Genomic DNA, 15,016 nt, shown 5'->3' on the forward strand with positions numbered 1-15,016 from the left:
CCAAATGCTGTAAACACATCAAATAAAAAAACATTGGCCATAAATTATGTTAAACAATTTTCTTTTAAAGCAGAAATAAGCAGGATGCCCAGTCACAGATGATACATAAAAATGTGAATTCCCTTTTTGATTAGTAACCTTAGTCTGGTAAGCCTAATATTGTGGTGCTACAGCTCCTTACAGGCAGTGGACACTATTGGTAATTACTCAAAATAATTATTAGCATAAAACCTTACTTGGTAATGAGTAATGGGGAGCTGTTGATAGTATAAATCATTGTGAGAAACGGCTCCCTCTAAAGCAACATAGTTATTTGAGAAAGAAGTAATTTTTGACGAATTTGATTTTGAGACCTCGGATTTAGAATTTGAGGTCTCGAAACTTCATGTGACAAGTTTTCTTTCATTATTATCTCGCAACTTCGACGACCAATTGAGCTCAAATTTTCACAGGTTACGGCTTCATATTTTATGCATATATTGAGATACACCAAGTGAGAAGACTGGTCTTTGACAGTTACCAATAGTGTCCAGTGTCTTTAAGCAGACTATTTTAAGTAGAAAAATTCTGCTGAGCAAAGCTGAGCATTAGCAGTTTACCGTTTTTCATTGTAACTCAAGATCAATTCAGCTTGTGGCTTTGACACATGGTATTGGGAAACCATCCGGAATGAATAAACTTACAAATGAACGCTGATACCATAACAGTTAAGCATTGATGAGTGAAGGAATGCTGTACCGGTATTTATTATTTTTGTTAACTGTATTTTTCAGGAGGAAGAAAGGACTTAACAACAGCCTGGTGGATCGGAGACATTTCAATGCTGCAAATGGTAAGAGATTATAAGTTGCATCCCTGTAAACTTTCTTCTTGACTTAATAAACAGATTATTCTGTCTGATAGAAAGAATGAGAACTTTTCAGACTTGAAGGGATCAGAAATTACATGCATTTTAAACAATTCTGCACATAATTTAATTGACAACTTCACAGTCAACAGAGTTTTTGAATGTTTTATTTGTTTTGTCAGCAGGAGTGCGAGCTAGCAATGACAAACTCTCTTCAGGATTAGAAAACCCATATAGTGATGTTGCCAATGAAGGTCCGCCTGCAAGCACACCAGCCAATACACCAGCCGCAGCACCAGCCACTTCACCAGCCACACCAGCCACTGCACCAGCCAGACCCAAGCAGGTTAAGAAGAAGAAGCAATTTACGGCTCCTTTCCCGATTCCATTATCAGAGTTGAAAGATTATGTCAGCAAGAAGAAGAAGGAAATGTACAAAGAAGGCAATGGGTTTCTGTTTGACTATGAGGTGAGTTTTGATAATGTGGTACGTTAATAACTACAAAATGTGAATTTATTTTTGTGCTTTTTACCCCCAAGTTGACCCCTCAGAGCACCTTTTATTATTACCTAAACAATGATACATTCATTCTTATTGTAGATAATACCAGAAGTGTCCTGCTCAATGACCCAAGTGTTATGACCGGATTGTGAACTTAAAAACTGATAACTCAGATACCAGAACTTGAATCTGGTGCACCTGACTGCCTCGGCCAAGACACACTTATGATTATGATGACATTTACATGTAGGTCTGTTAAGCGCATTGCTAAAGAACCGTAACTGGTTGAAACACTGCAAAAGAGACATAATGGTTTCCCATTCTTCTGCAAGGTAGTAAACAAACTGTGATAACATCAGAACTAAGGTCTGTTGCCTCTCAATGATAATTAAGAGTAAGCTCTTTCAACTATATTGAACTTTTGTATTTCTTTTCAATTTTTAGAATTTGCCCGATTCCGACTGTCATTCATGTGAAAGAGCAAAGGACGACAAAAACAAAGAAAAGAATCGCTATGCTAACATCATTCCTTGTGAGTTTATTATTAATATGATTATTTTTTTGTGATCAACTGTTTTCTTAACATAAAAAACCTGAAATACTTCATATCGGATGAGCTGCCAGGCAGCACTGAAGAGGCCATATCTTGTACCAGCTTTAGGCTTCTTGTCTGCGACCTCCCCATACTATTATTAAGTTCTGTTTAGTAGTTTTCCTTATATTGTACTACCTAATGGTATGGAAAATGAACCAAATGACTTCACAATAATTTGTCTTCATGCCTCTAATAATAATAACACATCATTGGTGTCTTTTATAGTTCAGGTATCTACCAATAAGGTACTCAAGGCACTTAAGACAGGTTTTTGAGACAAAATTATTTGAAATTACGAGTAAGATGTATGTAGCACTTTATAAGGGTTTACATGGTGCTGCTGCGCACTTGGCAGCTCCTGACAGAAACACAGAGATAAACCCCTTCTTGTAGCAATTGTGCATTACATCACACATATGGCATTTATGTCCCATCAGAGGTATGAATCAATTATGATTAAGTGTCTTGCAAGATCAGGACTGGAACCCACACTATTGCCCTGTATTTTTGCACAATTTTTATTCACGCTATTCCATTGTTTTGTATGAATTTTTCTTGTTGCCACTTAAGAGATCTCATTTTAAATTGTTTACCTTTTTTACAATTGCTAGTTTTAATTTCCATGCCCATGCTTTTAGACTTTTATAACCAGTCGCTTTTCCTTTGTTTTGTACGTTTCTCCTTGTTGCTTTTGCTTTTTGCACTGCTGTTTTCCCCCATTATTTTTAATATGTGTACATCCTAATCTTTTGAATTGTAGTTTTAAGCAATGTTTAGTTTGTATTCAAGTGTGTTTAATCCAACCATTTATATTTAGATTCCTAACTTTGTATCTACCACAGATGACTTTTCTCGTGTTGTGCTTGAGAAACTACCAGATGAACCAGACTCTGATTATGTAAATGCAAGTTACATAGATGTAAGTTTGTCATATGATTTCTTTCTGTTCCATTGTGTTCCCCTGTACAGAATCGATAAACGACCACTCCAGTTTTTAGAAAGAACTGAAACATATTCAGGAAATCCCCTGAGGTGGAGAAAAACTGGAACCAAATACGGCAGAATTACTTTTGTACAGATACAGGCTTTGTGATAACGAAAACGACATATTTCCTGAAGAGTTCAACGAAATTAAACAAAAAAACATTTGGTTTTGACAGTCCAACAGCCCACCCACCAAGATAAAAAGATAAAATAAACAAGTTTTAATGACACTTCTGTATAAATTTAACCACTGTTTTTGCTTCCTTCTCACCACTACAGGGTTTCAATGAACCAAACAAATACATAGCCAGCCAAGGTAAGTAAAAAACAAACCGATGCAACTTTTTTCCCTTCGATCTCTAAACCACAAAAAGTTACTGGCACTGAAAACATTTGATAATTGTTTCTATATTTGTGCATGGCATTGTTGGTCGGTTAATAAGATCATTAGACTATGGTGTTTCTGGTCAACAGAGTGTAGTTTCAAGTCCCTGTTGTGGCACAAGATACCATACCTACTTTGCCCTTCTAATATGACATTAAATTGTCGGTGCCGTGTAATGGGATTGGTAGTGCAAAAAGAACCCAGAACACGTTTTGTGGTAGAGCAGCAGTTACCCCGGTATTTCTGGTTCACAAAGCAAGCACCTTTGTTAACAGGTTTTTTTCAGGCTTGCGAGCTACAGTGATTAAGTTCATTTATGAGGCATCCTTGGTTGCATAACCAGGACTTTATAAAAATCATTTGGTGTAAATATTGTGGTTTGATCTTTTGTGTTTTTTTTTTTCCATTTCATTTTATTTGCCAGCAAACATGAAAAAACACATACATGTATTAAAAAATTGCACATCAAAGATTTACAAGAAAAAGCAATACAATGGTTATAAAAAGAGAACCAAAAAAAATATGTAAAAACACAAGCAAATTACTGAGAAACCTTGCCTGGCCGTGGGCAGATATAAGGATTGTGTAGGAAACACCTCCAGTGGGGTGGAACACAAAACACTACAGACAAAGCAAAAGACAAGAACCCTGGCAGGGAAAGCCAATAGCGACAGAAAGTCACTTTCAAAGTGGCTGACCTTTTGGTTCCAGACAGTAACGAGTATTAACAAGACAAAACACACCCTTTTGTTTCAAACATGTACTTTTTAAAAAGGTTGACAATTTTAATCTCATGAAAGTAAATAGCATTTATAGTGTTGATTCTAAAGTTTGAAGATAAATTTCTGAGATGATTTACGTATTAATTTTGAGAAAATGAATACCAGCACTTATTCATTGTGAAAATTGCGGACCATTATGACAATCTCGTGTTATTTTATGAATCACAATTTCAGGTCCAAACAAGGCTTCAGTTTGTGATATGTGGAGGATGATATGGCAGGAGAATACCACTAAGATTGTCATGCTCACCAACCTACAAGAAGGAGTCAAGGTAATTCAAGCTGCATTGGTTTAATTAGTTTGACTTTTTATTACACATGAACAACCAAAATTAGCGCACAAAAACAAGATAGATAGAAAACGAGACAACAGTTGAAAAACCCAAATGAGGAAACACTCCGCAATCAGGTAAGGACTTAAAACCCAATCCACATAGATAGCTTCAGGTCTGAGGTTAGCCTTTAGTCAAGTCGCACACGGCACACTGGTTGGCACGCACAACCCCAAAAATGTAACGCACGAAAAAGACTATTACTGCGAGTGGCGAAGCGGCGAAGCCGCGAAGCGCCTTTACCAACTCATTTTGGGGCCTTATGTTTTTCTTTACATTTGCCAATGATTTTGGTGGGAGAAAATGTAATGCATAACGCATTAGCGTGGTGAGTTGCTGGCCAATAAGAAGTCACAATTACTTGCATGACGTCACAAGAACGTTCGATGCAAATTCGTTACATTTTCTCCCACCAAAATCGTTGGCAAATGAAAAGAAAAACATAAGGCCCCCAAAACGAGTTGGTAAAGGCGCTTCACGGCTTCCCGCTGGCGGCGATGGTCTTTTTTCGTGCGTTACATTTTTGGGGCTGTGGTGCTATCCGGTGTGCCGCGTGTGCCTTGACTAAAGGCTAGTCTGAGGTGGGATTTGAACCGAGACCACAAAGGTGACATGCAGGGGAAAAAACCCACCAAGCCAACCTTATGAACATTTCTCCAAACTTGAGGTAGAAAGTTGATTAGCAAATGTTAAACCTGTATGTTAGTACATTGACTAGTGATTTGCTTTGATACTTGTCTGACCTAGTGAGACACGAGTCTTTGAGGGTGCACATGCAGAAGTCAGATTTGGTAACTATTTACCTTATCTTTCTAGGCGATTCTCTTTTTCTAACTTGCAGGGAAAGTGTGAGAAGTATTGGCCAGATAAAACAGCATGCTATGGTGATTATGTTGTCACTTTGAAAAAGGAGGTAACACAACCAGACTACATCGTTCGAGATTTCATGATGGTTCGGAAAATGCAGGTATACCTTCCGTTTTTGGAATTGTTCAATTTTAATCCTATGTAAACGCAGATCTTACAATAAAACTAACCTGTGACAATTGTATTTCAAAAGGTGTTAGTGTTTTGAGATATCACTATAAAATCTGGAGTGGTTATGTCCAGGCAGGAAGAATACTCCAGAAATGGAATACACAATCTGAAAAACGTTTCATGCATAAAGGTTTCTCAGATTGTAATGTTTTTTAATCTCTCTCTCTCTCTCTAAAACTGCATTCCTTAAAAGGGAATCGTTTCTCAAAATATTATACATTATCAACAGCTGCAGTGCTTCTTACGTAATACTCTAACCGTTAGAATCTTATCTTAACCACACCCTAGGATGAAGGATGCAGATATGTTCGTCAGTATCATTTCATAACCTGGCCGGATATGGGCTTGCCCCATGATCCCATCAAAGTGGTGAATTTTGTCAAAACGGTGAAGGAGTTCAGCCCAAAGAATGCTGGTCCCATGGTCGTTCATTGCAGGTTGGTATTTTTGTTATGGCACATTATTTGTTTGTCACAGTTATTTTTATCAGTTTTTAATAAGCTGAAAGGGAAACTGATGGGGAGTTCTCCACAAACACTAGGGCGAAACTGGTCATTTTGGTAGAGCATTGACACATTAATCAGAAGCTTAGGCACAGGTTCAAGTTCCGCTTCAGTGACCCTGATGGGATCCACCAGGATCACGATACCACCAAGATCCTGATCCCATCAGGATCCCACCAGGATCACGATGCTACCATGATCCCATCAGAGAGAAATCTGGAGGGATCCCAATTTTATTGACCAAGATCCCATTTTAGGTCGATCAGAAAAACTAGTCTGATTGCATGTTAGCATGATTGTGAAGGCATTTTAATTCTATGCCACTAGTAGTTTAATCAGTTTGTAATTAACCACAAGGGAAACTGATAGGGAGACCGCCAACATTGTGACTAGATAGCTCAGTTGTTAATCCATAAGTCAAGTCGTGCTATAGTCAATTGTTCTTTGTTCATGACAATACTTATGCCATTGTTTTTTCATCTATGACTTACTTTGTAGTGCTGGAATCGGTCGCACTGGGGTGTTTTTGGTTTTGGACGCCATGTTGGACCAGGCCAAGGTAGAAGGTCGAGTCGATATCTGGAATTTTGCTTGCGGCATGAGAGACAAACGGATGAAGATGATTCAAACACCGGTAAATAAAATACATCAATTTATCTTAGTTCATTTGTACAAGTTCTGAGCCTGAACCTAGAAATGAAACATCCTCATCGAAGAAAGGCTACATTCCAAAAAGCAGTCACAAAGTTTACAAAAAGGTAAACAAAACATGTCAACCTGACGCGTTCATTTTTTTTCCAAGTCGAGTAGGAGATCCGCAAGCTACACAGTTTGAGTTTGAGCCCATGTCCCCTGAATTTTAAGACATTAGATGTCTTAACCTGTAGATCCCCAATTATGCGGCAATCCTGGAATTCCGTGTACACAGTTGCCATGCCCCTGGTCTTGGCCTTGGTGACCCCTTTCAAAAGTTTCCTATTGGACTTAAAGATTTTTCAACGGAAGTACCCTTTGCAAAATGAAAATGGCCCTGACCTCTCAAAGATTAAACTAAAGAACTGTTACTTTTAAAACTTCTTTCTCAATACAAACAGGCCCAATATGAGTTCATCTTTGATGTCCTGATTGAGACGTTCCTTTGTGGTGACACCAGCATCAAACCAGAGAATATTCCCTCCAAGTTGTCTGCATTGAAGAAGACCACAAAGGGCAGTGGGAAGACAGGACTACAAGTAGAGTTTGAGGTGACACTTTCATTTTATCGTTATTTAGTGCTGTATGATCTTTCTAGACAACCAAGTGGTTCACCGACCATCATGCAAGGAGTTTTTTTTGCCTAATGCAGTCTTTATGCCTGATGCAGACCTGTGCATTCAACAAATTTCAAGAAGGCCAGCTGTTGCCAAGTAGGAACTATGTTTAGATGGATTGCACTAAGCGTCATCAATCGCCATATTTGATGATAAACAATGCAAAAGTACTGCGCACAGCTCTCAGCCAATGATAGCCTTGCGCACGTGCACATTTCATCAAATGTGGCTGTCAATGACGCTTAGTGCAATCCATCTATACCACAGTTGACTACAATGGTCTGTAACAAAAAATACAGGTGAGGGATTCAATAACGGAAGTAAACTTGCCTACAAATTATCACAGTATACTATACCAAATCTGGAAGCTGTAGAATCAGGGAGAGTTTGTAGCTCTGTATCCTACATAAAGATACATGAATAAAGCTGACATTAAGTTTATTCATGTATGTTTATGTAGGATACAGAGCTACAAACTCTCCCTGATTCTGCAGGCAAACCAATCTTTCCATGTTCCAATGAGCAAATTTGACAATCTCCCTGAGTATGCAAACTTTTTACCAATTATGTTGAATGTAGTTCTAAATTTCTCCCTTCTGATTGTTGTACAAAATCTTCATGATTGTGAGAACAACTGTTGACATCTATGATGTACTCATATGGCTATTGAAATTTAATATTCACCTAATCATACTATTTTCAACTCATTCCGATTGTCTTCATACAGAATCTGAATTTGGTTACCCATATTCCGAACCCTGAAAAGTTCAAAGGAGGCCAGCTACCAGAAAACGTAAAGAAGAACAGATTTCCAGAAAAACTACCAGGTGAGGATTTATTCGGTTTATAAATGACATATCAGGACAAAAGTTTTTTGTTTTGTTCACATTTTCCTATCTACCAAATTGAGTTTGAGTGATTAATTTTTTTTTGTTACAATGCAGAATTGGAATTTATTCAACATTGGTTTTAAAATAGTTTACATATCTTTGCAATTGTCATTTGGAATTCGATTGTTGTATTATAACAATAAGAGACATCACTGTTAGGAGATCTTAGGGTTAAACATTCATTTTACATTCCAGGTAACTTGGAGGCAACTAACTGCAGTGCTTGCTACAATACTGTTTTTGTAGCACATGAGTTCAAATTGTTCCAGCAATGTCTTACGATTCCCAAGAACATTATGAGAACATTAAGAAGTGAATGGATTCTCGTCTTAGGTTGAAACATTCCTTTTACTTTGCAGATTCCACACTGTGAAATTGTATCACTCTTTCTTCATGTCAGGTTTCCATACTCTCTACATTTTAAAGAATAATTGATGATCATTTTATTTATAAGAGGTTTTTGTATAATATCTTTGATTGTTCGTTGTTGCTTAAGTCTAGTGCTCTTTTATTGTATTGTATTTCTTTATTTGTGTTTTTCCCTCTGCATTTTATGGTGTGTTTTTTCATTTTTAAAATGTTACACATGTTTGAAAATTAGTGTCTTATTTAGATACATCAGTTCATAGACTTCTCCTTTGTTGTATAGTTGTAGGTATTTCCTGTACTTTACTCTTATTATTAGCAGTCATTTTTAAACAATTCATTATTGCTTTAAAGCTTGGCTGAACAAGCTCCCTCTGGGATTGAATGAGGCACTAAACAGTACCAATTAACATCAATTTTTGTTTTCAAGTTGATCTGTATCGACCTCACTTGATGTCATCAGGAGAAGATGGATCCAACAACTACATCAATGCCTGCTTCCTTAATGTAAGCCATTATACCTCGGTGATTTGTTGAGTTACTGTTGATTAAGCAAACCATCACAAAAAATTTCCATCTGAAAGCTCACTGATTCTAAAGTTCATACCAGTACCAATCCTCCAGAGAAATATTTCCATCTGAAAGCTCACTGATTCTAAAGTTCATACCAGTACCAATCCTTGAGAGAAATATTTCCATTGAAAGTTCACTGATTCAAAAGTTCATACCAATACCAATCAATAAGAAAAAAATGTCAAAATATGAAACTCAAAGTTGACCAAACAAAAAAACTGCATTAAAGCTGTAAAATAAATCACCATTCCTTATTTAGATTGTTAAAATCAATTTAAGCCTTACATGTATATATGGATGTACTTAAAATCAAAACTTAAACCTTTTTGGTTATTGATATAGTTTGTTTTGTTACACTTTTATGACTTTGTCTTCTAACTTTGTTATTTTACAGAGTCCTAGCTCCAAAGGAAAGTACATAGCCACCCAAATGCCCTTACCCCACACCATCAGTGACATGTGGAGAATGGTCTATGACTACAAGTCAACTTGTATCGTCATGTTGAATACAGTAGACAAAAACGATCCGGTAAGAAGAAAGTGTACCTAAATAATTCACAATTCAAAGTTGCCTTGGAAATCAACTTTGAAAATCTGCCTGTATTTATTTTGAAGTTATTTGAAATGAAAACAAAATAGTGGTTGTAATTTCTTTTGACACACCCACCCACATATTGATATTTACAGACATGTGTTGAGTATTGGCCAGAGAGAGGCTCTGCATCATATGGCAATCTGACAGTCACTCTACAGTCTACTAACAAAGTGGGACCAAACATCATTATACGCTACCTAGCCCTGGCTGATGATCAGGTACAATGATGGAACAAATTCTTAATCATTGAAACCGTGCATGGTGAAACTAACAATCTGTTTGGCTACAGCTACGGCTTCGGCTATATTTCCATGTCATCGTGTGTTGAAGTACAGGATGTCCTTAGCAAAACCCTTAGGAACAGACGTTGCCATAGCCGTAGCCGTAGCTGTAGCTGCTAATAGACCGATCCATTAAGCTCCACCCCATTGCGTTTTGACAAATCACAACCCATTGCGCAATAAAAAAAGTTTGACAAATAAAGTCTGACATGTTTGCTTGGCGCGTGCGGCAGAGTTGTGCAGAAATGTATTGGAGAGGCTCACGTGTTCTTCCTCACACGTGTGCAGTGGGTGGAGCTTAATGGATCGGTCTATTTGGACAATATAGCCCAAGGCATATCTTACTTGGAGACTAATAACGTCATTACAAAATCAGGATACAATGTGTTTGCACTGACAGTTTTCTATTGCAGAAGTTTTAAGTTTATGTTTCATTCTTGTTATTGATACTCAGGAATCCCGTCTGATTTGTCACCTTCAACTACTCAACTGGCCCGTTGGTGGCGTACCATCATCACCAAGATCCATTGTAGAGTTGGTTACAGCCGTTAAAGAGTGGCAACTCGAGCACAAAGACGACCGAATTATAATTCAGTGCATGTATGATGCTTGGTCATTTCCTTCTGCTAAGCTCTCAATAAAAACACAATCCAACCAAACTCTAATAATGTCAAAAATGTTGTTGTCTCATTTGAGTGAGAAATGTGTTCTGCATTTATGCTTTGTCAGACTTGTGTGCACATGCTTATTTGATCAAAACAAATTTGTTGGCCTAGTTGTTATCTTTGCATAAAGTTTTAATTTACATTAAAGGCAGTGGACACTATTGGTAATTACTCAAAATAATTATCGGCATAAAACCACACTTGGTAACGAGTAATGGGGAGAGGTTGATAGTATAAAACATTGTGAGAAAAGGCTCCCTCTGAAGTGACGTAGTTTTCGAGAAAGAAGTAGTTTTCCACGAATTTGATTTCGAGACCTCAAGTTTAGAATTTGAGGTCTCGAAATCAAGCATCTGAAAGCACACAACTTCGTGTGACAAGGGTGTTTTTACTTTCATAGTTATCTCGCAACTCCGATGACCAATCAAGCTCAAATTTTCACAGGTTTGTTTTTTAATGCATTTGTTGAGATACACCAAGTGAGAAGACTGGATTTTGACAATTACCAATAGTGTCCACTGTCTTTAATTATTTGTATTGCAGTCCATATATTAAGATAGGATAGGATGATAGTAGTTTTTATGTTTCAAGTCCTAAAATGAATGAAACCTTGATCGAAAACAAATATTTGTTGGCCTAGTTGTTATCTGTATACAAAGTACTAATTGACATTCATAAATACTTAAGACAGTTTATCCATTCTGATTGGTCGAGAGGGCATCACATGGGGGTGTTTAAACGGATGATATAACACCAGTAAAAAATGTTTAAACATGAGCATGACACATTGAGAACTAATTAAAGAATTGCAGTTTGTATTAAGATATGATAGGATAGGATGACAGTAGTTTTTGTGTTTCAAGTACAGACTAAAGAAAGAAAATATTTTACTGTGTACGCCATGCCAAATGATTTGATTGGTTTTTTGTTTGACAGTGACGGTGAGGGCGCTAGTGGAACATTCTGTGCTCTCCTTAACGTCATAGAGAGACTGAATATTGACAATGTGGTGGATGTCTTCCAAGCAGTCAAGAAACTCAGAGTCTCTCGTCATAGATTGGTGCAGTCACAGGTAAGCTGACTGGTGCTTTGTGAAACTTCACACTCATCTCTGGAGCTCCCTACCGGGGCCCAATTTCATGGCTCTGCTTACCGTAAGCAAAGAATCTGCGCTTACGAAAGCAGCGAATTCCAAGCTTATGCCATTCGTATTTCACAGGTTAGCTGGGAATGTTTGCTTGTGTGCATGGGTACTCCACATAATTAATAGGCACTCTTCACTTACACAGCTAGCGTAGAAATTCAGCGCTTACCCAGTTAGCGGAGAATGGTGATCGTTAACGCAGAATTTGGCGGGAAGCAGAGCCGTGAAATTGGGCCCAGATGAGTTGAAGAACTTAAAACAATATTTTCTTTAATCAAGAGTAAACTTATTTTAACAGGATATGTGACGCAGTTGTGCTATATTTTACTGCAGAGTCTACTGTCTTTCTCGAAGGCCAAAAAACAATGTGGACAACAGAGTGAAATATTCTATATTCAGAGGAAAAGATAATGAGTCAGTTACAATTGAAAAACAAAATAACGCATTTTCATTTTTGCTTTGTTTCGTTCAGGAGCAGTACGAGTTGATATATAGAGTCCTACAGACGTATCTGGACGTCGACGTTGTGTACGCAAACCTGTAGAAAAGCCTTCGCAACAACAGGTAACTAGAAGCATAATAAAACATTTGTGCATTCAAAACATTTTTAACAAGTTGTCTACTTTGTTAGACCATCAGTACTCAAAAATGTTTTTGTGAAAATTCATGATATGTAGGAAGACCATATTTAAAATATTGTGAAGTGATGATATTATTTCGACTGATTTTGTTGTTATTTAGTAAATTATGTGTTTCTACTGTTAGGGAAAAGTTGGCAATAATGAATAATGAAATGTATACAAATAATGTATGGGGCTGTGAATGGCCGTCACTGCAAACTCACAGGTTTAGATTGGATATCCCAGGAAGACTTTGAACAAAGAGGTCTGTTTTTGATTTGCTAGAAACTATAGTTTCAGACAAGCTGACATGGGGGCCCTTGTAGGGTATTGTTAAACTGAAATAGCTTAACCAAACACATTGCTGTGAAGCCTTGGGTTTGAGTAGTTCCATGTTTTTAATTAAAATATTATCTCATTCAACAGTTATTTTATTTATTTATTTGTTTTAATGAAGGCTAGTTGCTATTTGAATAAAAGAAAATAATGTTTTCTTGTACACAGTCTTAAAACAATGGTTTTTCAAAAAGGATGGTACGTTTTTCAAAAAGGATGGTACTATCATACTTTCTGTAGTTACTCTCGTACTCGGATACAAAAAATCAAGGATCAAGTATATATAACTTCCAAGCTGTGTTATAAATAGATTTTTTGCACACCAAACTTTCGGTATCTGACCTATATACTAATGAGGTCAAACTCAGGCACTCTTAGCATAACTACAGAATAAAGCAAAAACTCATCGTACAATCATTCTATCAGAACCCAACTTTATTTACACAAAAAACAAACAGGCATGTCAATCCAGATGGTGTTGGTTCAAATCCCGCTCTTCAAGTTTTACTTGTTTGACCCCGAAAATCTTTTTAAGGATGTAGGGTACATTTTTTAAGACTGGTGCTTTTTTTTAGTACTATTTATTAAGAAAATATTTTGTTTATTTTGATGTGGCCATTGGAATCGGAGCTGAAGGCTTTCCATTTAAAGATATTTAATGGAAACAAGTAGTATATGTTGCAAACTACTTACCAATGTGAATGATTTATGGTATAACTGCAAAAAAATAGTTAATTGCCTGACGCTTAGAGCATAGTAGAGCCTTCACAAAACTATTGTGTAGGACTCTGCTAGGATCAAAACGTTGGGCCACTAACTACCAATGTTCCATTGGCTTGTTGTACTTTTTGTATAATAATAAGAACAAAAAGAAGTAAGAAGAAGAAAATTTACATTTTCTGAAATAAATTGCAAAAAATAGGTCATGCATGTCTCAAGCATCTTCAAACATTTTGTGTTCTTTGGTTCCCAATTGGGTTTTTTTATTTTATCAGGAACCAAAAATACTTTTTTAAAGTGACCTTAAACATTAAAGTTAAAACAAAATTAAGATTTCAAAGTATATGACATTTCAAAGATTATAAACTATTTTTTTCTACACGCTTTTATCCCAATTCGGATCTAATACTACAGAGGAAGAAATTGCACTGTATTACTATTTGAAAGATATGTTCATTTATCAAGAATATAGGATTTAGAATTCTGTATTATTTGAATGAAAGTTATGTGAGTTTTTATCACCATGCAGCATGTATTTTATGGCAGTAGTCTAAGCGTATTTTAGTACTAAGTACTAGGATAAAAAATAGCTTTTGATATATATTTGTAATTCAGATCTTAACCAAAGTTAAGCAGAGTATTTTTATAAATTCAAATGCAAGGCAAGGACTAAATTTCAATGATATTGTATATACAAAAAAAGATTCTGAAATAAGGATGGAAGTGCCAAAGTATTTTTTTTTTTACAACTCAGAATTTTTTATATTTTATTTTCATACTCGGAAATTTCTAAACGGAGTATATTTTGCTTAGCAAGTTTGTGTGCTTACAGGCATTTTTTGCCACACGGATAATTTATATGGAAGTAATCATTTTAACAGGAACGCACTTGGTGGTTCTAACACAAACCAAACATTTTTTAACCTGTCACCACTTTGCCCTATATAATTATTTTGACTTAAGCCTGGTTCATACTTCCTGCGAATGCGAAGCGAATCTTGACGTCACAAATTCGCAACGAACAATTCGCAGCAGTTGCCCCTCTGCCTTACTCCTTTGCGATAATCGCTGCGAAAGGAGGGTGTGACGTCAAATTCGCTTCGCATTCACATTCGCAGGAAGTATGAACCGTGCTACAAACATGCTAATGTTTCAATAAACAATTTTTATTTGCAATGGATAACATTGTGAGATGTTTTTGTCAATAATGTGTTAATGTTTATCCTTTCTTTGGTTTAAAACAATTTTGTACCTGTTCGCCTACCTTTATTTTCAAATTTAAGAACTTGACGATTGTCTTGATTAGCCCTATATTATATTTGGACTTAAATATCAGCTCAACATGAAAGCTGTTTCCACTGATGCCCAGTCCATTCACACAATAAATATGTTACAAGACAACAGTCATAATATTATTAACAACAAAACATAACACACTCCATGTACAGACAAGACAATAAAATGCAATTGCAAGACTTACCCAAAGTGCGCATTTTGAATAACGAAGATACAACGTGGTATTTGAAATAATATTTAAAAGAAATGTCC

At 36.5% G+C, this 15,016-nt stretch overlaps 1 protein-coding gene across 2 annotated transcripts in view; it reads left to right on the forward strand.

The window, feature by feature from the left end:
* The window catches only part of LOC139946613 (receptor-type tyrosine-protein phosphatase T-like), a 46,614-nt gene extending 34,212 nt beyond the window's left edge, over positions 1-12,402 (forward strand). Inside the window, exons 17-33 of one of the 2 annotated variants that reach the window (XM_071944327.1) lie at positions 774-832; positions 1,030-1,316; positions 1,794-1,881; positions 2,787-2,863; positions 3,208-3,244; positions 4,270-4,367; positions 5,269-5,394; positions 5,754-5,902; positions 6,467-6,602; positions 7,063-7,212; positions 8,006-8,105; positions 8,965-9,041; positions 9,502-9,636; positions 9,795-9,920; positions 10,438-10,583; positions 11,585-11,720; positions 12,265-12,402. In XM_071944327.1, the coding sequence (XP_071800428.1) occupies positions 774-832; positions 1,030-1,316; positions 1,794-1,881; positions 2,787-2,863; positions 3,208-3,244; positions 4,270-4,367; positions 5,269-5,394; positions 5,754-5,902; positions 6,467-6,602; positions 7,063-7,212; positions 8,006-8,105; positions 8,965-9,041; positions 9,502-9,636; positions 9,795-9,920; positions 10,438-10,583; positions 11,585-11,720; positions 12,265-12,336 (1,999 nt within the window). In that variant the 3' untranslated portion in view covers positions 12,337-12,402. The remainder of the gene's footprint in view (positions 1-773; positions 833-1,029; positions 1,317-1,793; positions 1,882-2,786; positions 2,864-3,207; positions 3,245-4,269; positions 4,368-5,268; positions 5,395-5,753; positions 5,903-6,466; positions 6,603-7,062; positions 7,213-8,005; positions 8,106-8,964; positions 9,042-9,501; positions 9,637-9,794; positions 9,921-10,437; positions 10,584-11,584; positions 11,721-12,264) is intronic. The other variant, XM_071944328.1, reaches the window with a different exon arrangement.
* Positions 12,403-15,016: the final 2,614 nt, after the last annotated feature.

Source organism: Asterias amurensis, chromosome 13, assembly GCF_032118995.1.
Source record: "Asterias amurensis chromosome 13, ASM3211899v1".
Taxonomy (NCBI): Eukaryota; Metazoa; Echinodermata; class Asteroidea; order Forcipulatida; family Asteriidae; genus Asterias; species Asterias amurensis.